General features: G+C 40.8%; 1 protein-coding gene and 1 long non-coding RNA gene across 6 annotated transcripts in view; one reads left to right on the forward strand and one right to left on the reverse strand.

The window, feature by feature from the left end:
• The window catches only part of LOC149469945 (uncharacterized), a 29677-nt gene extending 3238 nt beyond the window's left edge, over positions 1–26439 (forward strand). Inside the window, exons 2-3 of the long non-coding RNA XR_016311470.1 lie at positions 24217–24311; positions 24682–26439. This is a non-coding gene — a long non-coding RNA (uncharacterized LOC149469945). The remainder of the gene's footprint in view (positions 1–24216; positions 24312–24681) is intronic.
• Positions 1–27383, reverse strand: part of RERE (arginine-glutamic acid dipeptide repeats) — a 311259-nt gene that overhangs the window by 95546 nt on the left and 188330 nt on the right. For all 5 annotated transcript variants that reach the window (XM_089668427.1, XM_089668426.1, XM_089668425.1 and 2 more), the window contains 3 exons: positions 24992–25097; positions 24810–24906; positions 18149–18253 (listed from right to left, as the gene is read on the reverse strand). In XM_089668427.1, coding sequence (XP_089524553.1) covers positions 18149–18253; positions 24810–24906; positions 24992–25097 — 308 coding nt within the window. The remainder of the gene's footprint in view (positions 1–18148; positions 18254–24809; positions 24907–24991; positions 25098–27383) is intronic.

The following is a 27383-nucleotide window of genomic DNA, read 5'->3' on the forward strand; positions in this document are numbered from 1 at the left end:
ACCGAATATGCCCTCAATTTGTAGAGCTATGCCACAGCAATGAATCCTGCGTGTATGCGCAGGAATGAGGTGATCACGGTGCAGCCACTCAAATGGATGGAGCCCACAAACCTGGATGGAAGACCAGGTGAAGGTGGAAACCCTGTCAGTGGTGACAGCATGCCTCTGGCGGGCTTCGTTTTAAGGTAAGTCAGCCATGATGGATTAACCAGTTGCAGACACCTCTGTGCGTGTTAGACACGACAAAAAAAAAAAAAAATGTCTCAATTGTACACAGGGCGTGTAACACATCCAGTCCTCCTGCTCTGCTGCCAGGACCTCCCCTGTCCCAGTACCCGGCAGTTCAGCTATGATTAACCTCTTCACGCCAGCCGCACACAAATGTGCGGCCTCCTGGCGTCTGGGCCTTGACGCCAAGTGGCCGCACATTTGCGTGCAATTAGGAATAACATATGTGCTGAGAACGCGCGTGCTCCCAGCACACGTCTGATACTCACAGAAAGGTCCCGATCTCCTCTTTCGATCGGGACCTTTCCTGACCATGTGACCGCCGTGACTGCGAATCACGGCAGTCACAAGACATTAAAACCCCACCCCGCCTCCCGGCTTCTGAAACCCTTAAAGGGCCAGGAGGCGCCGGCGCCAGCGCCAAGGGGTTAATCAAAGCAGCATTGCCGAGTACACTAAAAGTTCTGACAACTAGAGCTGGCCAAAAACAAACAAAAAAAAAAAAACACATTCTGGCAATGTTTGTCAACAACATTGCTCAACTGTGAATACAAAAAACATACAAAGAAACATTGTTTCATTTTGTATCTATTTATCTACAAATCTAAGTAATGAACTTCCAAATCTGCAGATGAAGTCAGTTACAGCAACCTGACAAGCATAAAAAACTTTTTTTTTTTAATCAACTGTTCCTCTGTTTAACCCCTTATGAACCCTTAGTTTTCTCTAATCATCCCTAATTAAAAGGATAAGTTCACCTTTTGACAAAAAAATAAATAAATGCACTTTTTTTTCAGTTAAAAAAAATGTGCATTTATTATTTTTTGTTTTGGGAGCCTGCAAAGCATTGCACCAGTAATCAACAGATCACTGGTGCCATCCAGGTCTCCTGCAGCCCTGTCAGTGTATCTGCCTGCCCGTACAGGATGGCAGGAAGAATCAATGAACTACCACAGCACTCACAGCGCCATGGTAGCTCATTGAAAACTATAAGCCAACAGCTGCTGAGGCTATCGGGATTGCGGTTTTCTCATTCACAGAGTACTGGTGCGGCTGGGCAGACCGCATGGCTGTGTTTTCAAAAAATTTTGAAAGCTAATGGGGAGAGAAGATCTCTTGTTGCAAGTGGGAGGAGCGGGGGCCGGTCCATGCATAACATGGTACACCCTGAAAATGAGTGTAACATGTTATGAAAGAAGAATTTATCCTTTAACTCCTTATTCTCCTTTCAATTATTTTCTTGCTGATTTTTTTTTGGTTTGTTTCTATTTTATTAACTAATATTTAAACTTTTTTTGTTTTTGTTCTTTAATATTTTTACACCTTTAACATATATTTACAAATTTCACATTTAAAAAAGTGCAAAATTGAAACACCCACTTCACTTGAGTAAACAAACTGAGCCAGAGACATACAAGAGGCTACTATACAGATCAGGTGACGGCAACATTAGGAGCCCATGAGAGATTTAAAAACAGCATACCAGCCTTTCACTGGCTCCAAGTGAGAAAACAGAGGAGAGCCCCTGGTGGTCTGGAGGAGGAAGAGGCATTAAGAATTGGTGGAATCTGGATGGAATATCATATACATACATTATGACATAAATTTGGAGGTGAGAGTTCCGTGAGCACAGAGGTGACACTCTTTGTGCGAAGTTAATAAGGAGCACGTGTATTATACTGGTGTTGGAAAATCATACACAGTATGGACTTTATGAACTGTTTTAATTATTCAGTTTACATTTGCACGTTTGGAATACATTCGATTTTATATGTTTGTTTACTCAAGTATGATAATTCAATTAATCATTTAATAAGGATTACCTATGAAATTTTAGATCACTTATATTCATTAATATTCACAGCAGCACAGCATCACCTATCACAGTATTGTATTTTATTTAATGTGGGAACACATTTGGATGTTAGCAGCAGCATTAGACATTTGAAGTGAAACACCCCTCATTTACTAATATCTTCCATCACCAGTTGAAGGTGGCACAGGAGTATTCACTATTCATTTGTAAATAACTTTGCAATGCTTTTTATTGCAGTAACACTATTTTTAAACTAACACTGCTCAAAAAAAGTGTTTTTTTCTCACATTTTATTGTTTAGGGATTGCAGAAAAAAAAAAAAAAAAAAAAAACATTGTTGCAAGACAATATTCACAAAAAAAGTCTTGTTTGTCCTTAAAAAAACAAAAACAAATATGTATTACGTTTTTATCTCAAGTAATGACAAAGTTGTTGCCAAATAAACAAGCCCATAGCAGAAATGTAAAAACTGCTCTGGTCCATAGGGGGTGAACAGGTGTGAGAGGTGAAGTGGTTAAACCACCTGGGGGGCCATATTTGTATCTTAAGAACTTTACTACCGCTTTATGCCTCATGCGCACAGGGCATTTTTGCAGCAACTTTTAGGGCCGTCAGGTGGTTTTTGTTTTTACTGCTTACAAACGGCCCTGTATGTTATCCCATGTGTCCATGCACACATAGATTTTTAGTAGCAGTAGCATTTACCAGCAGGGAAAAAAAAAACAAGGGCCAGTGCGTCCAGGAGCAGCAGCGTTTTGGCAGAAATACCACTTGACGCGGCTAAACGCATCTAAACACTAGGTGTGTTTAGCACTTGAGCGTGAACTCATTTCATTGGCCAGAATAAATTAGCATTCTGGCCAATTAAATGAATTAACGCCCAAGTGCTTGACGCATGTAAAAGTGTTAGGTTGGCCATACATTATACATCTTTCTTGAGATTTTTGCTTTAGATTTACCAAAACCCATATGATATAAGGTCAAACCTAAACAACACTTTCAATTGTATCTAATTAGGCAGGCCCTTGCACTACATAGTGGAAGGTAAATCTAAAGGAAATTGGGCAGAAATTGGTCAGAAAACTGAAAGAAAATTGTATAGTGTATGGCCAGCCTTAGACACTTTTACAAGCATCAGGCGTTTTTTCTGCAAAAACGCTGCTGCCAGAAGGACAGCTTCTAGGATAGTTTTTTGTTTAACGTCCCGTGTGCTTGATGCCTTAAGGTAGTTTGGGAGTTTTATTTGGCAAGTTTGTTTGGTTTTTATTTATTTATTTATTTTTAAAACATTGCTGTGCAAATCACTTTGAATGGATCCCCTCCACAGCACATTGCAACGCACTCGTATATACTGTATTATAAACAAAAATAGTGATTGTCCCATTTTAAGGGCTCTGCCATAGTCAACAAGCACAATGCGCCAGAGCATGAAGGTGCAAATGGGTCCTAAATGGCTTTTGAGGATCTCCAATTGTCATTTGTTATGTTAAGCAGCCAATTCAAAAGGGGCGAACTATCCACGCACCTCGCTGTGTGCAAAGATAGGTTCTGCAAGACTTTCAGCACAGTGCAATGCATTTCATGGAGTTTCTACATCTTTGCATTGCAGTGCAATACAGGCGTGATGCCATGCATTGAAGTAGCACACATTAGATCATGGGATACAACATGCATTAGGGTGTGAACGAGCAATAAAGGTATTTGAGGAGCTAGAAAGAAATACAGTGACATTTTTGTTGCTATACAAAAAAACAAAATACATAGTCACTGACATCGTGATCTCATGCTTTTCCGATAAACAAAGCCATGTAAATAAGCTGACCTTTTCCTCATTTTCCTTTTAAGTGGAAGAAAAGCCTAACACTAACTATTCTTAAAAATGTTCCCGCCCCCCACCTCTTACCCATCCTGTATACCCTGTGTAAAAAAGATCTGTATACCTAGCTTTTTCTTTTAAATCCAAATCAGTCGCAAGATCCTGCACCTCCAGCTCTAACTATGTAAGGGAGTGCTTGACAAAGGCTGTGAATTCCGGGAGCTATGATGTCACCAATAGGCTGCCATGGCCCAGCTGTTGTATGTTCTCCCTCCTGTACTCTGCAGCAGCTGCTCACTTACAAAGGGAAGCTGAAGCTGCAGGATCACGTGACCAGAGTGAATTAAAAAAGGTAGCAGGAAGTGCACAGATCTTTTTTTACACCGGGCATGCAGGATAGATAGGAAGGGGAGGCAACATTTTTTAAGAATAGTGTTTGCTTTTCTTCCACTTTGAGCTAATTTAGCCTAGCAGTGCTTCATTCATAAGACAAGAGCAATTTAGGTGAAATTTCAGAGAAGGCAAAATCCAAAGATGAGAGCAATTTAGGTGAAATTTCAGAGAAGGCAAAATCCAAAGACGAGAGCAATTTAGGTGAAATTTCAGAGAAGGCAAAACCCAAAGACGAGAGCAATTTAGGTGAAATTTCAGAGAAGGCAAAACCCAAAGACGAGAGCAATTTAGGTGAAATTTCAAAGAAGCAAAATCAAAATGATGGCAATCAGCTGTTTATATCTATTAGTGAGCCCTGAGGATGAAAGCTGATGCACTGAGCCCTGTGACATAGGAGCAGTTTTTGTGTAGGGATTGGGTTAGTGTTACAGGATTTTTCTTTTTGGGGGTTGAGTGTTGGGAGGTTTAGGAACCAAGGGTTCCCTAATTTACATTGTTAGGATGTGGCAAGGAGTGCTAAGTGCAGAGATGTGCTTCAATGTAATTTAGTTGTAAGGGCACACCAACGCATGCATTACTCTTGCATGCATTTTTATTAAAGCATTTTGGTGTGTTTAACAGTCCACTTAAATGAATTGTTTGTCTTAACACAACGCATATTACTGCACTGCAACAGCCTGGGCCCAGCCTAAAGCTGGCCATGCATAAAGATCCCAGACTCATTTAAACCAGAACACTGACATACTGTGAGTGCAGGGTGTCATGGAGCCACCCCTAAGGAAGTGTCACCATGGTGCAGTGCAATCCATGTAATGATGCAGACTGCAGAGCTGATGTCATGATGTCAGCTCTACTGTCTGAATGATTGAGGACCACCCAGCACCGGAAGAAGTAACAATCAGTAGAAATGACAAGTGAAGGTAGTAGTGCTATGCTGTCAGTTAGCCCCCCCCCCCCTATGGGAAAAGGGGTTCACCAACATTCTCTGGTGACACAATATTTTGTGGTCCACACAAATACAATCCAATGAGAGTGGCAAACAAACGTCCAAGGTAATGTAATACAAATTGCCTCATAGCAGAATAAATTCCACATGTTTTGGGGACAAATCCACCCCTTCTTCATCAAGGCTATAAAACAAGGAGAAATGCAAAGTATTAAGCCCTGTAGCCTTGCTGAACTTGTACAGGGGTTGGACAAAAATATGGAAACACTACACGGTTTTGCAAGGGTGAAAATGAGACCATGTTTCGCATTGAAAGTGGAAGTAACATGCTTTTGCTGTGTGATGAGACACCTAGCTAACAGGTGGGAAGCCTCATGTTTGTCATCCACTGCGTGTGCTGCTAGTAATACAGAGTCATGTCAGAGCTTACTGAGCTTCAAAGAGGGCAAATTGTTGGTGCCCGCTTTGCTGGTGCCTCTGTGACTGACGTTGCCAATTTATTTACCGTGTGGCGAGATACAGTATCAAAGGTTATGATGGTATGTATCACTCCCAGGAAATCGTCGTCTGATAAGAATAAACGCGGTCAACATGGTCAACCTGACCAAAAGAGACAAAAGGACATTGTGCAGGATTGTGACACAGAATAAGAAAACAACTGCTGCAAAAGTGACTGCAGAGCTCAATCACAGTCCCGTGAAAGTCACTTTTGCAGCAGTATTCCTTTTAGAGCGCATGCGATGGTGACATCACTGGCTCCTCCTCACTGGCATATCTCCTAAAATAGCAAAATAGAGATCACTACCACTTTAAGATGGCCAAGGCTGGAATTAAAGTGAAATGCAACTGTATCTGGGCACCACAGACCAAAAAGCCATTTCATTCATTATTAATATTCAAAACAAACTCGCTCATCCATCCATGTCTCCATGCTTTATTCTACTGAGAAATCACTATGAAAAACACCCCCTAGCATTTCCAGCCATGATTCATGTAGCATTTACTTCCTGGAATCCATCTGCCCTGCTTGAGAAAACTCCTCCAGATGAAGAGAAAAAAAAAAGGCCACTCATGGGATGTATGACATCATTTTAAAACAAGTATAGTATTCATTTTATTTTAAAAGTAAATATGCCTTCCTATTTATAAGGTTAGTAGATTAAAATGACCTTAAGTGGTATTTAACCCAAAAGCAAACATATTGCAGCTTACCAATTCAATTCCAAAATGTGATGGCTGCAGTAGTTTTTTTTCTTAGGCTTTTTCCTTATTTTCACCTGGTGATCCAGCCAGTAAGTCTGTTTTGCAAAGGAACAAGCTGTCCTACAGATGTAGCCATTACAGGAATGAGCCAAACCATTTACCAACAGAGGGGGTGTCACCCCTGTGATACTTCAAAATTATAAAGTTGAAAAAAAAGAAAAAAGCATTCTACAGCTCCCTGCCATGGCCGACACTGCACTAGCCTGCACAGTAAAAACCCTGTGATTTACTTGCAGGTCAGTGCGACATTAACTTCTACTTTATTTACTTTTGAATAGCTTTAACTTGAAGTGGTAAGGGTTAAAAAATGTATGGAATGTATTTGCAATGTCTCTGTTAAGATGCACATTTACTTTTCCCTTTCTGGAGTTTATGTTCCTACATACAATTCTCTAGGAAGCCAGAGTCATTAGACTCTAGTGGATTCTCCAAGGGAATATATATATGGAAAATATAACCCAGTGAGGGGATAAAATTGAGCTCAGAGCAGGGTTTCACAAGACCGGAAGGCAGGATGACACAAGCAGCAATAAAGACTTAACAAATGACCTAACTTTTCCCTACTCTATCCAAAACTAAAAGCAAGTCCAACTTACGGCTCATGCACACTGGGTGCTTGAATTTGTCCACTGAACACCTTTTACTTCTGGCAGGAAAAAGCAACTTTAAAAAAAAAAAAAAACAAGTCTAAAGCCACATATTGCACATGCATTTAGACACGTTTAGGTACATCAAACGTTTGAGTGTTAATGGATTCCATTAGCCATATTATTATTTATTCTGGCCATTGGAATAAATGAACGCTCAAGCTCTAAACCAGCAATGGGCAAACTACGGCCCGGCGGCCCTTTTAATCCGGCCCGCGGAGCTAGGCTCCCGCTAGGCTCCTCTCAGTCCGCCCTGAAGACTGGTGTAGCATGAAAATCTGTCTCCTATGAGGATCTGTCCCCCTCGACGTATCTGCGCATGTGCCGGAGATCGCCGATCGGCTGCTAACGCCTGAAACTGGCACATGCGCAGATACGTCGAGGGGGACAGATCCTCATAGGAGACAGATTTTCATGCTACACCGGAAAGGCGCGGGAAGACGGCGAGAGGAACGCGCGGAGCAAAGGTAAGTGAATTGACACAGGGGGGACTTGGGGACTTAATATGGGGGATGAATTAATATGGGGGATGAATTACTATGGGGGATGAATTGCTATATGGGGGATGAATTGCTATATGGGGGATGAATTACTATATGGGGGATGAATTACTATATGGGGGATGAATTACTATATGGGGGATGAATTACTATATGGGGGATGAATTACTATGGGGGATGAATTACTATATGGGGGATGAATTACTATGGGGGATGAATTACTATGGGGGATGAATTACTATGGGGGATGAATTACTATGGGGGATGAATTACTATATGGGGGATTAATTACTATGCTTACTATGGGGGAATATTACTATACTTACTATGGATGACACATACACATCATTCATCTACTCTTGGTCCGGCCCCCAGGTCCAATATATGAACCCATTGCGGCCCTCAAGTCAAAATGTTTGCCCACCCCTGCTCTAAACCCATCTAGCATTTAGGCATGCTAATTGTTTTTCCTGCCCAAAAATCTCCACTCCTGAATATGGGGGTGATTTTATTTTCAGCCTGTAAACGCTCCTCTTCTAACACACCTGTAAATGCCTATGTGTGCATGGACACAATGTCTATCAGAGGTGAGTATACAGACAGGAAAAAAAAGGCAAAGCCCTGTAAAAGTGGTGTGTGTTTGTAAAATGAATAAAGAAAAAAAAATAAAAAGGTAAAGTATACTCGCCTAGGTGGATGCAGCATCGATCCGATGCTGCATTTGTCTCACACCGGCTTAAGACTGATTAGATGAGTGATAAAAGACCGCTGATCACTCAGTTCTCAGCCTACAGTGAGCAGAGAGTGGTGACTATCAGTGGTTACTCTCTGCTCTGCCTCTCTAGAGCTCACTGGACAGCAGGGCTGTGGTGGGGGCAGAAGCAGCTTGCTGAAAGGCTGAGCCAGCTGCCAGTCCAGGCATCTGGGTGGATCCCGCCCATTGTCTGCTGCAGAACGAACTGCAAGTGTAATGCTGGATTTTATGCAGCGTTTGGGTCTAACAAACTACAAGGCGAGGACATACAAGATAATCGGTGTTAACACTGCTTGGTGACTTGTACCTACAGGTGAGCTTATAAAAAAACCTTTTCTGTAGGTACAAGGATTATCTCCTAAACATGCACCGTTTAGCAGATATTCACCATTTCTGCAGCCGGTAACACCACTGGTGCATGTGTGCTACGCTCTGAAGGGTTGGCATATCGAGTATGCGGTCCCCTCAATGCACTGTGCCGCAATTTTGGATCGTGTGTGCGTTTGAGGGAGTGATGTCACCGCGGCTCGGCTATTCAAACAGCAAAAACAGGTGAAGATAGAAGTCCTAGGTGAAGATAAAAGTAACAGTGCGCTACTAGGGGGGCTTCGTTTTACAGGTCTTTCACACTTCCCTACCCCTTTAAACCAAAACTTTCATGTGAATCTATTGTAACTAAAGAATGGGCTTTTTAATGTATACCATTGTTAGTCCTTATTTGTAAAACCTGTTCTATGTGAGGGAAAAAAGTAAGTAAGATCATGTTTCAAGATAAAAGGTATATTCTAAATACATTGCTACTTGAATCTTGTGTGTGTCGTGGACTTCTTTTACAATTCAGTGTGAAAGGAAATTCCTGTAATAAAGACCTGTCATTACTGCGTTCTCTCCTTATACAGAGTAACTGGTCTTTTATTCGCTCTCTCCTGTAGTTTTTAGCAGACGGCCTGCAGTGGGTGAAGCTTGCTGGGTTCCTCCCAAAGTTCTACTCTCTGCACAAGCTATGTACAGCACAGTGACGACATCTCTGCTACTTTTACATAGTAATCGTTTGGTTTGCAACGGTGGGGCACACAACGTGAATTTATATTGTTTGCGGCTATTAAGAAATATACCTAAATTATTTATTACAGGGATTTGTACAGTGCCAGCAATTTACGCAGCACTTTACAAACTCTACATTCACTTCAATCTCTGCCTTTAAAGAGGCTGCAATCCATCTTATATGCATACATACTAAGGTCAATTCAGAGAGGAGCCAATTAACCTACCTGCATGTTTTTGCAGTGTGGAAGGAAACTGGAGTACCCTGAGAAAACCAATGCAAGCACAGGGAGAATATTCACATTCATAGGGCCTTAACTGAGATTTGAACTGGGGACCCCTGTGCAGCAAGACAGCAATTGTGTGTCCAGAGCTCAGCTTTCACCAATGTTACAGTTTACAAACATTTATAAAGTGCTGTGAAGCAATGGATAATGCACAAAGCTACTTTCACACCAGTGCATATCACATAGGTTAACACTGATCCTATTTGGTTCAGTTTCTAGCAAAACACTTTCCAAAGATGTACCCTGTGCCAACACACAGTTATTCATACACTCTGGATTTACACGGAATAGACACCAGTTTCAGTCTCTGTATTAAATGTCATCAAAGGGGAGAAAAAGTAATTTTATAATACCACTAAGTGCTTTAAACATTTTGTCAGATATATGCATAGCTTTCTGGCATTTAAAACAGCGTGTAATAGGAAATACATGATCAAACCTTTAGTACGCCTAAAACTATTCCTCTGAGTGTGGATTTACTAGGTTACCATGGTCTTGAAATTATTGACTTTGAGCTTTACCAACTATCATTTTCCTGTGCACTGAGAGTGCTTCAGTGGACAATGAAGTCAGGGGAATACCCATTGAGCTACATTCTTTAGTAACAAAAAGAAACCTGTTTCAGAGGGGTATACAGAAGATAGCTAACACAGGCAAGACTTTTAAAGGTTTAATATCTGTGCAGAGCACACTATTGGGTGTCAGCAAGCAGGTGGCACGATGGTATGGTTCCAATAAGGCAGAACTCCTGTGCCAGGACCACTGTTAATTTCTACTCAAATTTCGACTTTTTGACTAAAATACCTTTTTAGTTGTATTTTAGTCATCTGAATAGTTGTTAGTTGACTAAAATCTCTAGTACTCTATTGGTGAGCTGTATTGGCTGAGAGACGCAAGCTCCCTCTGTCTGCCTGGAAGTTCTGAAGATCTCCTGTCAGATTTGTGTGTCTGGATGTGACTATTGCTTTCCCTCCCAGCAAGGTAGCAGTGCTTAGCACTGTGTAAAATAACAGCTTCCCCAGACCATCCAGTTCTCTGCCCTGTGTACTCCCTCACTGCCATTTACTTCCTCATCCCCGCTTGCAGGTCACCTCCCCAATCCAAATGTATAATACACCCCCTGCCCTGTGCACTCTTTCACTCCCATTTAAATTTCCTATCCCCACTTGCAGGTCACCTCCCCATCCCCAAAAGTATAATGCACCCTGCCCTGTGCACTCCTTCACTCCCATTTACTTTCCTATCCCCACTTGCAGGTCACCTCCCCAACCCCAAAGTATAATGCACCCTGTCCTGTGCACTCCCTCACTCCCATTTACTTCCCCATCCCCAGTTACAGCCTGACATTACAGCCAATTGAGTTTACAGTTGTTTTATATCTATATTTAAAAGTTGCACTTCTGTTTGTCAAAAAGCAATAATTTTTGTTTATGGAACTTGGCTGTATTTATACAGATGTTCTAGATCTCAACGGCTAAATCTGTGTCTGTAGTGAATGCTCAAATCTTAATACTATAAAAAATAACGTTATTAGATTTTAATCCAGGAGTAAATAATGAGCTTGGAAATTCTAGAGAAATGTTTAAATATTGCATTACAATTTAACTAAACCGTAGATTTTAGTTGACCAACTGAAAATTGGAATTGATTTTCGTCAGTTTTCATTAATTGACTTAATTTTAAATTTAGATTTGTCACTGAAAACATGCAGCTGACTAAAAAAATGTAATCAACAAAATTAACACTTCCCAAGACTTAGATGCAAACTGCAAAGTGTTGGACAGAAAACCTACAGGAGAGGTTCTGAGATGAGAATGGAGGTGTGTCTTGCCTTGTGACTACCGCTGGTCACTTCATCAGATTCTGCCTGACACTCCATGTGCCTCTCCATCAACATTCTTGCTTATATAGTGACAGATGTCAGTACACAGTTGGAATGGCAATCCTAGACTGTTCGCACACCAGGGTTATTTTTACTCTATACAGAAGTCAGGAGTGGTGTAATCCGCCTGCACAAGGATACAGTCAGTGAAGTATATTTTTTGTACAGAATTTATATCACAAAAATGTGAGATTTGCAAAGAACCTATACACAGACTGATGTCTGCTTATCTTCAACAAATCGCCAACTGAAGCAACCTGCAGCACTTGGGGTTAATTTCCAGAAAAAGCTCCCAGACGCTGAGCATCACAATTTTTGTCATGCCAAGAGAAAAAAATTTAGGTTGGGTCCAGGCAGTGTGCAAATTCTTACAACTCAACATCCTCTGGGAGGATGCCTCCACTGCCTATGGGCACCCTTCAGTATGACAAATATAGCAAATTAAAATCCACCATTTTGACACTAAACACTAACTTTGCAGTACTGACCCTATGTATATATCATCTCTTTATCTCTGTTAACCCTCTTCCCATCCGGCTCATGCTGATAAACAGCCGGAAGGAGCATTGCCGAGATGGGTGGATGTTTCTAAGCGTGCCACTGGGAGAGCTCAGTGCCCACCAGACACAGAGGAACACAAATCACTGTCCGGGGCTCCTGTGCGAGGTCCCCATTGGCCAATCAGTGATCACATGAACAGCAGTAAACAAGATGTCACTTCCTGACATCGTTTACCACTTGTTAATGCTGTGAGTGATCACAGAGGTCACATGGTACAAGGACATTCATAGCAGCCTTGTACCATGTGATAAGCTGTGACTAATTACAGCTCTCAAGGTATTTCTCTATGGCTGCAGGAATGCAACCAGAGAGGAGGAGAAAAGATTGCTTTTACAGCCTTTATGGGTGTAAAAGCAATCATAGCGTAGAAAAAAAAACTGCTAGGGTGACAGTATGTACAATATAAATATATATATATATATATAAAATGAACATGTGAAAAATTTTTTGGGGGAAAAATATTTTTTCTAGATATTTGGGTTTTTTTCTTTTTTTTTTTACCAAAAAGGTAGCAGAATACATTTTGGCCAAGATTTATGAAGAAAGATTATTTGTTTGTAAAACTGAACAACAAAAACTATTTTTTTTTCAAAATTTTTGGTCTTTTTTCATTTATATAAGCAAAAAAAAAAAATCCCAGTGTTGAGTAAATGCCACCAAAAGAAAGTTCTGTCTAAAAAAAAATGCTAAAAATTTAATTTGGGTACAGTGTTGCATGACCGCACAATTGTCAAAGTGGGACAGCGCTAAAGGCTGAAAATTGGCCTGGACTGGAAGGGGGTGAAAGTGTACAGATTTGAAGTGATTAAAGCGTTCATAAACCCAAAACCAAAAATGTATTCTACTGCAGCTTACTAATCATTAGATGTTGTGGCTGCACCAATTTTCTTTTTTTCTTTGGCTTTCTTCTCTCTGATTTCATCTGGTGATCTGGCCAAGTAATACCTCCTGTATTAACCACCCACTTGCCTACCAGGCCCTTTACCCCCTTCCTGCCCCGGCCAATTTTCAGCTTTCTGCGCTGTCGCACTTTGAATGACAATTGCGCAGTCATGCAACACTGTACCCATATGAAATTTTTATCTTTTTTCACACAAATAGAGCTTTCTTTTGGTGGTATTTAATTGCCACTGGGATTTTTCTTTGTTGCACTACAAACAAAAAAAGAGCAAAAAAAAAAAAAGTTTTTCTTTGTTTTTATTATAAAGTTTTGCAAACAGGTAATTTTTCTCCTTCACTGTTGTGCGTTGATGAGGCTGCACTGATAGGCAGCACTTATGAGGTGGCACAAATAGGCAGCACTGATAGGCTGAACTGATTAGGTGGCACTGGTGGGCATTGATGAGGCAGCACTGATATGCAGCAATGATGACCACTGACTGATGGCACTGACTGGTGGCACTGATCATCAGTGCCCTGATGATCAATGCCGATCTGCTCTGTGACAGCTGCCAGTTATTGGCAGTACTTTCCTCACACTGTGACAGCATGAGCAAAGTACTGCTGATAACCGGCAACTGTATTTACTCCCGTAATCTGCTGTGTCATTGGACACAGCTGATCACGTGGTAAAAGGCTGCCGTGATTGGCCTTTTACTTCATCACGTGATCAGCTGTGTCCATAGGACACAGCGATCATGGAGATCACTGGGTGTGCACCACTTGGGGCGCGTTCTGGGAGGACGTAATATGGCACCCTCCCAGAACTGGATAACTGCGCTGTAGCCATCATTCGGCTATGGCACGGTTAGCAAGTGGTTAATGAGACACAACTCTGGAGGAATAAGCAAAGGAGGTGAGCAGGCAGCAGCATTGTAGTCTGGGGGGAGTGGCATGTTAAATGTATCAGCAGATTTAAGTACAACAAACTGAAGGCAAACTCCAGCTCACACTATAATCAGCTACAGCAAACAGTTTGTTTCCTTTTTTGGGATAAAGGTTTTAAATGAATAAATATAATCTGATCATTTTAATCACCCCTGCCAGTGTTAAATAGGCTGTCTCATCCATGTAAACTGAAACATTCTGCTGGAGAACGTATGCATTTGAAAAAATAACAGACTTACTGGCTGAATCACCAGATGAAAATAGAAAATGCCTAAAAAAAAAAAAAAGCAAAATAATACAGCAATCACATCTAAGAATTTGGAATCTGCAATATGTTAAATGTTTGCTTTTGGGTTTAATATTGCTTTAAGGCACAGGCCTCCATATGTCAATATTAAAGCGATACTAAATACTTTTTTCTAAAAATTACAAAAAGTTATACTTACCTGCACTATGCAGTGGTTTTGCACAGAGCATCCCGGATTCTCCTCTTCTTGGGTCTCCCGCAGGTGCTCCTGGCCCCTCCCTCCTGTTGAGAGTCCCCACAGCAAGCAGCTTGTTATGGGGGGAACCCGCTGCTACATATGTCCATTCACACACAGAGCCGTAGCTCAGCTCCACCCCCTATCCCTTTTAATTGGCTTACTGATTGAGTTTGACAGCCTGGGAACCAATGGCTCCTGTTGGTGTCTCAGCCACTGAGAAGAGGGAGTTCTATGCGAGCAGAGACTCCGGTGCACATTGCTGGATTGAAAGAGGGCTTAGGTGAATGTTAGTGGGGTTACAGCACAGAGAAAGTTTTTTACCTTCATGCATAGAATGCATGAAGGATAAAAAAAAAAACCTTGACCCATTACAACCACTTTAAGAGTGAATGTCATCATTACAGCCATACCCAGATGATCAAGCACACACAGCATATAGTGGGACATTTAGTAGATAAATGGCTGGGACTAACATCAAAACAGACCAATGTGATGCCACTTTGCTGTGGCACAACTAATCGTAATTATTCAAGAATGCAAAATTTCGAAAATCTAAAATGTACCGTTTGATGTTACAGTAAACAGTCAGATAACAATGAGGTAACATACAAAAAATAAATGATAAACACGTCATATTACAGCATGTGAGACATAGTGCATTGAAAATATCATCTATAACAAGCACAAACTTTACGTGAAGTCAGTATGAAGCAAACAGACGGCTTTTTTTAATTAAGATAAAGCATAAACTCTGACCATATGGGCAAGAGGAGGAATATACTGAAATTCCAAGACAACAGTGCCCTCCATGGTCACTACATGGTAATGACAGCTCTGTTACTGGATAAGCAGTAGGTATATAATAGTGACAAATACAGATGTACTTTAAAAGCTAAAAGGTATGAGACCAGGAGAACGAATCACACCATGCACAGGGAATGAATTCTATTTTAGGACTCTCATCACAAAAAGTGTCAACACTTTTGCAGTCTTAATAACCAACACAATCTATGAGAAACAATGGGCAAACATTCTTAAAGCATATTTCAAGGCAAAAAACATTTAGTACATCCTTGGAATACATGCACATTCCCGTTTTATCCCTTTAAACATGCTGTAAGTACAAACAAAAAAAATGGTTGATAAGCTAGAAAAAATGCGTGCTCTGATCTCTCAGATGACAACACAAATCTGAATTCCTAAGCATGTTGTCAGCCCTGCCTATATTATTTCTGTTGGATTATGAAGAAGAGACCTCTCCCTCATCACTGCTCCCAAACCCTTTCCTTTGTGCAGATAGTTATCAGCTCACAACATGTCTGGCAGGATGAACAGTTGCGTTTGGACCTCTTGAACAAATATAAATACTTTCAATGCTATATTTAGGAGACTAAAAGGGAGAATATGAGAGAAGTTTGTTGTAGGGTGTACATAAACTATAACTACAATGGATAGCAGTCTATGAACTTGTAAGCTCACATGAAAACCACAGAAAGCAGAAGGAACAGAGTGATGAAGAGTGCTGGTTGATCAGCAGAAGGAATGGCAGCTGAATGATCTCTGAAGCATCTTAACCTCCCTAGCGGTCTGATTATGTCCATATTTCTGTGCTCAAAGCGGTACATTTTTTTGCATGGAAATATGCATTTTTTTTTAATTGTAGGCCTGTAATTTTTAGGAATAACTCACTGAAATCTGTCCAAACAAGAGTCTAGTAAACATCCCAGGTATGATAAAATTTGAAACACGAAATCATAAATTATAATTTAATAATCATAAAAAAATAATATAATAATAATAAATTTAATTCAATAATATAATCAAACCAAAAACACTGAAATTTGAAATATAGCACCAAGTTCGCATATCACTGAGCAAAGTCACAAAATCGTTTGCAGTGTCTGATGACGAATTTCCCCACGAATCATCACTCAATTCTGCAAGTGGTTCTAATTTACTATCACTGTTCTCTAGCTGGTCTAAAGCCGATTTTGACCTAAAGGGACGCTTTTTGGACGCCATGGACGATTCTCAGTTTCCAGGCAGAAAGAACGGTAAAAATGTAGGCAGGACACAGGACAAAGCATTAGGGACACAATGTATGTGAAATGGTTTGATACAGTAATGTTTTACTATGTGATTTTAGTGTATTTAGTAAATGTCACTTTTTGTCATTTTCAAATATCCCGCCGTTCCGTCCCAACGCTTGCAGGGGACGGAACCCAGATGACAGATGCCGGCATCCGCCGCATTACATTGCCGGGGACACTGCAGGAGCGCAGGACAAGGTAAGTGAAGAACAGATGCCAGAGCAGTGCCGCATGGTAAGTTCGAGTGTAGCTCGGGGTTACCGCCTGTGGTACTGAAACTTTACCTTGAGCTACACTCGGGAATACCATCAGGGAGGTTAAACTGATGTCGTTCTGATGATCTCGACAAAAGCCCAAAGTCTGCTGACACAGGCCCAATAGAACAGTGACCAGGATGTAAAAGGGGTTTTTAAAAGGTAAAAAGATTTTTCACCTTATGCATCCTCTGCATTAAGGCAAAATAGCCTTTCAATAGCTGCTCCCCCCAGCCCCCACTTAAACACTTTCTTCTTCCCGCTTTCACAGGCTTGACTGTGAACAGTGGGAGTCACTGGATCCTGCTGCTGTCAGTCAAATCCTGTGACCAGGGAGTAGGGGGGGCCAAGACACGCGGTGTATGTTTATAGATGCACAAGACCCAGGTTGGGATTGAGCCTACATGCCTACACAGCTTGCTATGGTGGCAGACACAGAAGAGGAGAAGAGATGGCTGGAGGGGACCCCAGATGAGACGGTTCAGGGCCACTCTGTGCTATACTACTGCACAGAGCAGGTAAGTATGACAGGTTTGTTATTTGAATTGGAAAAAAAAAAAAAAAGATGTACAATCACTAAGTCTACCAAAATTGGTTTAGGTTTATCCTCAAAGACTTCAAACACACCATGTAACAGAATGTTTAAGGAATTGGCTAAAGATGTGTGTGCGTGTAAAAATAAATATATAAAAAGGTCATACTACATTATTCCATACATTTCAAAATAAACTGACAAAAATGGAAAAACTAACTTTTATATACAAGTCAAAAGCATAAAGCTAACCAAGTGAACCACACTATTGACAACCACTTATTTTAGCGGTTTATTAACACTGATATACATACTGCAAACACCACCTTCATGCAACAACTCATGCAGATGGACAAACCACTATATTTAAAAACACAAGGCTTGTACTTCTGATTCTGACCTAAATAAGAAAATCAACCTCTTTCTCCTCCTAATGAACATATGGAGCTACAGTATATTCAAAACCAGCAGTTTAGGTCATTACAGTATGTAATGAACAGGTCATTGCTATGTTAAACCTGAGTTAAATGCATTCTTCCAGCATGCAAAGATGCCCATCACAGGACCAGGCCTTAACATATTCTCTTTTACAAGCAGCAAACCAGTAATCAAATCTGTGGAGGGTTAACTTAACTTCTACTCTATTCCAGATTAGGAAATGCCAGGATCTTTTCTGCATTTAGCATAAAATAAACCTTCCATTGATGTGAATAATTCAGTTATGACACATAAAATAGTGAAGTAAAGCTTGTCAATGGACAGAAATCCACAGTGATGTAAACAGAGCTCAAAACTGAGAAACAGTAATACTAGGACAGCTTACCGGGTCTCCGGATTGTACCCCAGAATGTAGAAGAAGGAGTCTATCCTGGCTTTAAACTCCCGAGCAGCAAATATATCTGAGAAATGAGAGATGTGGCACTTGCCTCTGTCAAAAATAAATAAAAAAAATATTACAAAGTTACCAAAATGATTCACAGACATCACCCATCACATTGCTGTACCTTCCCATACACAAAATATATACAAGGTATTAGAATAAAAGGACAGAAAGACAGATTGTTGGCACTAAATGAAATATGACACACAGCGGTGTATTGCACAACATTGCAACCAATCATGAATCCGTCTACACTATACTGATAAAAGCTGGACCTACCTAAGGGCCCAAGTTTGTTCCTTCATTGAAAAATTAACTCGTTTTTTGTTTTGTTTTATTAAATTAATGTAGAACTGAAGGCAAATAGTTTTCTTTCCATTTTGGATATATTAAGGGAGGGGTTATAACCCCTGGCAGGTTTTTTGCCTTCTATGTCCCATTAAGGAGACTTCTTTCTACTTCCTGTCCAAAAAGTAGGGAATTTCATATTATGCTCTGAAAACGGTAATCATGATAAAGGGAGGAATGGAAGGGTCTAGTGTGTTTGATTTGGGGGGCGGGAAGATATGTGGGTGTTGTGTGGAGGAATGCCAGGGTTACAGAGATGGGAAGAGAAAAGAAAAATAGGTGGGAGATGGTGAATAAATAATGAGGAACGTGAACGTTGGTTGATTGTACAATGGTTTGTTGCTATTCTCTATAAAGATGGGTGCTATACATTTGTGTGTTATTTTGTAGGTAGATTGTCGGTTTGCAAGAGACACCTATCACCTATGAAGCCTTTATGGTGGCTTTCACTATACTCCAGAAATCATGACGTTTATGACAATCTCAGAAGATACACAGCAGAGTGCTCTCAGCCTCCGGGCACCTCCAGCAATAATTGTGAGACTTGTGGCTTTATGGGATGAAGTACTGTAGAGGTTCTGTACCACCCTGAAAGTAGCTGGTATTAACTTTCTTGACATTTACAGGTATCAAGGCTTTATATGCAAACAAATATGCAATCTTAATGAGCTTGCAAAAATTTCTGTCCTCCTCCCACTGCTAAAAGAAGAGGTTTTCATTGCTGATAAACATTACCTATAGAATGGATAAAGAATGACATAGTGGGGTCTGAACTGAGCATAGTTGTTCAAACAGGGTGTCAGCCCTGATTGCTTTATGACCCATCAGGAAAGATTTTAAAAGGTAGGAGCCGAAGTGAGAGCATCACACAAGTCAAAATCTAGAGCAAAGGAGACCTTCAGCTCTGCCCTTCCCTTTGGTCTATTATGAAAGAAATGAACCAGCCTGAAAAATCTGCTCCGAGGTATGTTTAGGAATTGTAGGCCAGTGAGGCTGTTGCAATGTTCTGTCACTATCAGTCTATCATTTAGTCTTGGTGTTCTAAGTGATCTCTATAGAAAAAAGTGCAACTGGGGGATGGAGAATAGTTCTGGGGGACTCCACTTTGTAACTGCACCTCCAAGCATATCCTCCTCAACTTAACCCAACATTGATGCTTTAGAGAAGTCACTATGTTATCCTACACATTGCCTCTGCTATAAATACTCAGCTCACGTACTGTACACGGACTGCTCTTCTGCTATCTGCTCCTCATCCACACCCAAAAGTAGAAGGAGTAGTGTAGGACAGTGCATTTAGGATAAACTGTAATGCAGCCCTGGACCTGCTGATTACAAACTATATTTGCTATAAAATGTGAATGGGGGCTTCTGGTATGCACCCATGCTGCTCAGTGCTTTTTCAGGGGCCCTTTGGATGAACCAAATTCACTGTGATAGCCTGGTATAAAAGAGCAGCATAGCCTTCACACTTCTAATAAATGTTACATGTGAATATTTCATTATATACCCTAATCATTCTTGTGTTTACTGGATGTTTGCTAGTAGAAAATATATAAAATTACATTTACCAAAAGTAATGTAATCAGGATACGTAAGCAATGCCTTTCGTCCCCTGTTCTCCCAGTGTCCAGACAAAGATAATTACATTTTCATATATTGAAGGGTCAGACCCACTCCTTAAAGTGATATTTCAAAATTAGGGGGACCATGGTAGAGTCAGCTCTTGGATTCTTATGGTAATAATACATGAACAGTAAATTCTATGTGTTTTTCAGCTACCCCTGATACATTCCATATTAAACAACAGAAAGAATGGGAACCCCTTATAATGGCACAGCAGCTGTGAAGACATGGAAGTAAAGCACAGAAATATCACCTATAGGGTCCATTTATTCATCTTAGGTGAACTAATGCACTGATTTAGAAAGACTGATATCAATTTACATCATCATAGCACTTCCTCTACATAGTTATAACCTATGAAGAGTATGGCTTTATATCGATTGGAAAATGCAAATAAAGTTGTTTACTATACACATTTACAGCCTCCTGTTTTTTGGTGAATTATCCTGTAAATAAATGAGATGACAGCAACAGAGCTGAAGATCACCAGGAACTGCAACACCTAAACTTGTACACATACATACTATAGCATATCTCGATCTGTCCCGGTAGGATGTCTACTAACAGGCTCTACAGGAATGCGTGGGGTTCCAGAAAAGCTGTGCTATAAGTGAAAGAAGATTATCCACTCTCTGGTCTCTACCTCCTGATGCCCCAAGCACAAGTTGGAGCTAATTTGCCTTGAAATCAGCAGCTCTGGTTATGTGACTCTGAACAAAGCAAATTTATCCAGATGGTTTTACTTAAGCGCCATCTGAGCGTTATTATCAAACAGATTACTCGGTTTCACGTTCTGCCGGCAACCATACCACAGACCGCCAAGTGCAAAGCCGTGCCAGGAAAATAATTTCAACTTCACCTCTTTTCACTCCAGTTTGAAATAGACCAGGTCCCTTCCATAAACTTTCCACTTCCCCACAAAGCCCATGAATGTGGCTTAGAGTACATTGTGTTACCTTTACGCATTTAGAGCTACAGCAGCTTTATTAAAGGCAAAGGAGGATACTTTAACATTACACACCCTAATCAAAGTTAGGCTCAACTAAGGGCTGTATAATAAACATTTAACCAATTGTATTTGTTTAGTACTTGTTCAGTGTCCTCAAGGTAAAAGATTTAAACATATGCATAGCCAAAACAGACAAATTTTTTTTTTAATTTTGGAAAAATAAGGGGATGATGTAAAATCTCCTGCCAATCCCTGTTCTTATTGTTTTCCGAGTCCTCACTGGGGACATTCACCCTTTTTGTCCTGGTGACAATTATTCCCAAAACAGAACATGATCAGAAATCCAAAATTTTAGAACCAGAAGAGGTGAAGGGAAATCTTTCAAAGGGGAGACAAGAAACAGGGATAACCGTCAAAGAGGGGAATTCCTCTCTCAGAGTTTTGCTCACTTCTTTTTGTGCCACTGGCACAGAAAGTGAAAGGATAAATTTCCAACAGGACACAGCAAAAAATAAACTGACAGGGGCTTAACCCTTCCCTATGCAGAGCTAAAAAAAAAAAAAATCTCTGGGTATACATAAACATTAAAGCGGAGCTCCACCCAAAAGTGGAAGTTCTGCTTTAAGGACTGCTCCACCGCTCCCCATTAATTATTGGCACCTTGGGGGGGTGGGGGGAGGGGAGCGGGTACCTGAATTTGACAGGTACCGGCTCCCACTTCCGGTCTGATTGCGATCGGAAGGTGTCCTCCCTCTCTGTGGTCTTTTGGGACACGACAGGTTCCAGAAGACTACAGGACCATTCATGAAGCGCATGAGCAGTGGGTACCCAGCTGTGAAGCCACAAGCTATCACATCCGGGTGCCCACACTGAAGGTGCCGGCCTCCTGGAATACAGGACGGCCAGTGAATGGCTGCGGGGGACACACCATGGGACCGAGGGACAGGTAAATGGCTGTTTTTTAAAAGTCAGCAGCTACAGTTTTTGTAGCTGCGGACTTATTTTTTGACAGGGTGAGTAGAACCGCTTTAAGATGATTTTCAAGCTCAGTAGGCCCTTACTTCATAACCATTGACTTGGGGTCTACACTTACACAAAGTTGCAGAACTATCTTTTATTTATCATCAGTGTAAACATTCAGTGATACAGCTAAACAGGTGTCGAGTATTTATAATCCAATTTAGATGTGTGAATTAAGCTGACCAAAGATGGAGCAATTTTATTTTCTGCAACCAGGGGTTGCAGGAAAGAAACTCACTTGATTCCCCTAACACAGTCATTGTTGATGGCAGAATCCTTCCCACAAAGCCATTGTGTTCTCCTGGCAGGGGGGAACTACCCTTGCTGTTAGAACACAGTGGTTACTGCTAGCAATTATAATAGCTGCTAGCAATAATTGTAAAATGAGACAGGATGGTTGGTACCCAAGTTGATTGATAAAATCAGCCTTCCCATACATGGTTCGAATCTCGGCCGGTCCCTGCTGAACCAATCGAGATTCGAACCATCTATGACCAGCTTTAGTTAGAATTTTCTAAGCAACTGCAAGGTAAATCACGATTTTATCTCAAAAAACGTGCTCTTCCAACATGATGTAAATAATAGCTGGAGAAATGTATGATGCATCACTTTATGACCTCTAAGGCAAGCCATTGACAATACAATTTTCTACCACGGGTCGCAGGAAAGAAAATTACTCAATACAGTCAGTGTTGATGAGGGAAACTCTCATGGAGCTATTGTGTACTTCTGGAGGGTGGGGAAGCTGTCCCTGTCAGGAAAACACAGTGATTATTGCTAGCGGCTATAGCCGTTAGCAATAATCGTATAAAAAAATCTGACAGGCTGGATGTACATAAGTCATTCAACAATTGACTTGAGTACAATCAGCCTCCCTATAGATGGCTTGAACCATCTAAGGCTGGCTTAAGTGATGCTATGCTGGGAATAACATCTTTATCCAAATTAAATTCAGGTACTTGGGATGCCTGCCTTTAAACACACATGAATTTTAATGGCATCCCAGTCTTAGTCTGCAGGGTTCATAATTGAACTAGCCCACCCTTTGCCGCTATAACGGCTTCAACTCTTCTGGGAAGGCTGTCCACAAAGTTTAGGAGTGTGTCTATGGGAATGTTTGACCATTCTTCCAGAAGTGCATTTTTGAGCTCAGGCACTGATGTCGGATGAGAAGGTCTTGCTCACAGTCTGGTATGCTGATGCCTTAAGAGTTCCCTTCACTGGAACTAAGGGGCCAAAGCCCAACCCCTGAAAAACATCCCTACACCATAATCCCCCCAGAGAACACATCTCCACTGCTCTAGAGTCCAGTGGCACCGTGCTTAACACCACTGCATCCGATGCTTTGCATTGCACTTGGTGATATAAGACTTGGATGCAGCTGCTTGGCCATGGAAACCCATTCCATGAAGCTCTCTACAAAGTGGTATGCTAATCAGAAGGCCACACGAAGTTTGGAGGTCTTTAGCTATTGACTCTGCAGACAGTTGGCGACTTCTGCACACTTCAGCATACGCTGACTCCGCTGTCATTTTACGTGGCCTACCACTTGGTGGCTGAGTTGCTACTGTTTCCAGTTGCTTCCAATTTGTTATAATACTACTAATAGACCGTGGAATATTTAGCAGCAAGGAAATTTTACAGATGGACTTATTGCACAGGTGACAACCTGTCACGGTACCAAGCTTGAATTCACTGAGCTCATGAGAGCAACCCATTCTTCCACAAACGTTTGTAGAAGCAGTCTGCATGTCTAGGTGCTTGATTTTATACACCTGTGGCCATGGAGGTGATTGGAATACCTGAATCCAATGATTTGGAGGGGTGTCCCAATACTTTTTGCAATATAGTGTATATATTGTGATTTCTAAAGGACATTTACATTTAGCAAACCTATTTAGACATTAGAAAAAATAAACACTCTGCTTCACAGATGGTTAAATTGGTGCCAGCATTATTCAACTGCCTTACAGTTTGTCCAGGCCCTCAATGACACACTCCCTGAGCACATAGCACAATACTGCAGAGCACTGGGCTAATTTTTATAACTTTACCACTTCTCTCTACAGCAATGTAGACTATCCACCACTGCCTCAGGGATAAGAGGAAGAAGACCCACGGATGTCATATGACCAGAGAGAAAACCAAAAGCAAGAAAAGGAAAGTAAGTATGAAGGGAAAAGGCCAGTCTATTTTTCATAACATATTTTGCTTTGGTAAATATAGAACTGCATTAAATGTTCTTTTTTGTTTTTTTAAACTCTACCTGGAGGGAAGCTTTGAGGTCATTGTAAATCTTTTTTTTTTTCCTTTAAAATAACAAACATGTTATACTTCTCTACTCTGTGTAATGGTTTTGCACAGAGCAGCCCTGATCCTCCCCTTATCTGTTCCCCACTGGGGCTCCTGGCCCCTCTTCCACCTCGTGTCATTCTGCCATTTTTGCTTCACTACTTTGGATCAATGACACAGAACGGTATGCAGATTAAGATGTTAATGTTTCCTGACCTTACTGATCTGCACGATTCTTCTAGGTCAGTGAAAGCTGGTACAACAGCCAGGCAACTAGCTCTTGTGGAAAGAATGTCTCACATGGAAAGAACGTGCAGATAAGAAAAAAAGCACATTTTTAACAAAGAAGAAGAAAAAAAAAACTATTTACCTGAGAGCAGCCGCATGGTAAGTGTCAACATAATCGGAGATGAAGAGCTCTCGATTCCGAATGACTGGATCTGTGATGACCAGCTCCCGTCCGGAATCTGCACAAGGGTATAAATGAAAATGATGTATTGTCGTATAACATTTGCCAAAACTGCTGTAGGTGAAAATGAAAAAAGGACTCACCATTTTCATTGTGCCTATCTTGTACCAAGTGCTGGTAAACTGAATCAGGAACCTCTGACTGACGGTAGTACCACTTTACATTCATCAGTAGATGGTCTCTTTTACTCTGAAAATCAAGAAAAAAAATGTGTTAAGTCTACATAGAGATTATGGAATAAAAGATATCCAACAGGACAAGTACACAACAAAACAGGGAAACCCTACAGTTTAGATGAAGCCAAAATCCTAGACCTCAGGTCTAAATGACAGGGACAGAATTAATGTTTATCTAAACCCAAAGGCATGATGCAAACATGTTTTACATGTTCCTAAGATGTCAAAAAGTTTAATCTTTTTTTGAATGTCTTCCTTTCAAATAATCCAAGATACAGCCACAGACAATCCCTGCCCTGGGGTGACAGCGCTTGCTCAGTTTAGCCGCAGTGTTGTCACCTTTTCCTGTGCATTCTTGAATTGGATTACAAGTAATGCACAGTGTGTTGGTACATTCTGCTGTAGTCATCACAGTAAAACAGACTTTCAGCTGCTGCGGGACTGTGCATATAGGAAGAGTCTACAGGGTGTGCATAGCGCACAAAGAAAAAAACATGTAAAAAGTAAGATAGAATTTTTTTTTTTTTTATTCTTTAGTTAGAGTTTAGTTCAACTTTAAAGATCCAGCCCTTGTATTTCTGTTTTAAATGATTGCTAGTAGGAGGAGCCACATGCTGGTGGAGAAAACACAAAGCAACTGTGAGAAGCTGATACTTCTATCATAGTTATGTGGTAAGATATAGAAAAACTAAATACTAAATAGAAATTTCAATGACTGCCAAAAGGAGGATGCATCACTAAAAAATTTGACAGCTAAAATCAGCTCACATGTGTCCATCAATCAAGCGGAGATGGCCTTTAAACTGTGCATGTGTATTTAACACAAGCTGCAGCCATGAGGCCATCCGGTGGTGTCACTGTTTTTTATCTCCATAGTCTCTCACACATCTTGAAATGCTTTATTCTAACATGAATGATAATTATTGAGTTCCTAAAGAGTAGATCTTGTGATTTCCTTGGCAAAACACACAGTCAGGAACATTTCCTGACACTGCCGCAATTTACTGCAGTGAGCAGAAACAAATCTAAACACTTAGGGTGCAGTCATACTAGTGCAGAGTCCCACACAACATGAAGAGCCATTCTTTAATCTTTTTCTACTAGTGGGGAATTGTGTGCATGCAATCTACGGTATATAGGTGAATAGAGATGTGACAGCGGTATGAATTCACCAACACAGCACAGTTTGACAGATACGCAGGGACATGATCCCTGAAACAGAGACCTGTTAAACTAGACTGTGTGGATGAGTCCGTAAAGTAGACATGTTCCTGTTCACAGACAGACTTCCTACATGTGAATATGGTCTTACAATATTATATCAATATGCCATTAAAGTTTATTAATTTTATTTATTTCAGGTACTTGTATAGTGCCATCAATTTATGCAGCGCTTTTACACATATATTGTACATTCACATCAGTCCCTAACCCTCAAGGAGCGTACATTCTAAGGGTCCTAACTTACATTCATACATACACATACTAGGGCCAATTTAGACAGGATCCAATTAACGAAACCAGCATGTCTTTGGAGTGTGGGAGGAAACTGTTGTACCTGGAGGAAACCCACGCAGGCACAGAGAAATAATGCAAACTCCAGGCAGGTGGTGCCGTGGTTGGGATTTGAACCAATGACCCTAGTATTGCCAGGCAGAAGTGCTAACCATTTAGCCACTGTGTTGCCGTTAAAAGGTAAATAACTTTTACAAAGTACTATCTGCATTTAAACTAACCATATGACAGTGATTTGTGCTGAAAAACAACCCTTTTTACCAGGCCCCTTCCTATACCATGCTTTTAACAGTCCAGTGCATGTGAAACATTTAAAAATTAGGTGTCATTGAAGCAACATGGCAAAAACTACTGCTCCCACCGATTCCCAATGAGCTTAAAAAAGATCTCTGGGCAAAAAAAACCTTCATTGAATATATTCTTTATTAGCCATAAAGAATATAAATCCACCTTGTGTGCACTAAATACGATTGCAAACCCAGATGTTGCCATATAAAAGAAGTTGTGACATCATCAATGTGCCGCACATATCCGGTGTAGACAGAGCTGTGGGAGGGACTCAGTAGGTCCACCCAGGACTGCCTGCAGAAAACTACAGGACAGAGTGAATATAAGATCAGGTAGCCTGCACAAGGAGAGCGCATGATCAGAGCAGCAGGGGCTGGTCTTTATTATACGCAGCTCCGGCACAGAGGTAAAGTTCTACAATGGATTTTTCTGCACACATCTTTAAACACAAAGAATTATGAAAACACACGGCTCTTGTATTTAAACAATATTTAAA

This window comes from Staurois parvus, unplaced genomic scaffold (assembly GCF_062004578.1).
Source record: "Staurois parvus isolate SC_StPar_1 unplaced genomic scaffold, SC_StPar_1.0 ptg000057l, whole genome shotgun sequence".
Lineage (NCBI taxonomy): Eukaryota > Metazoa > Chordata > Amphibia > Anura > Ranidae > Staurois > Staurois parvus.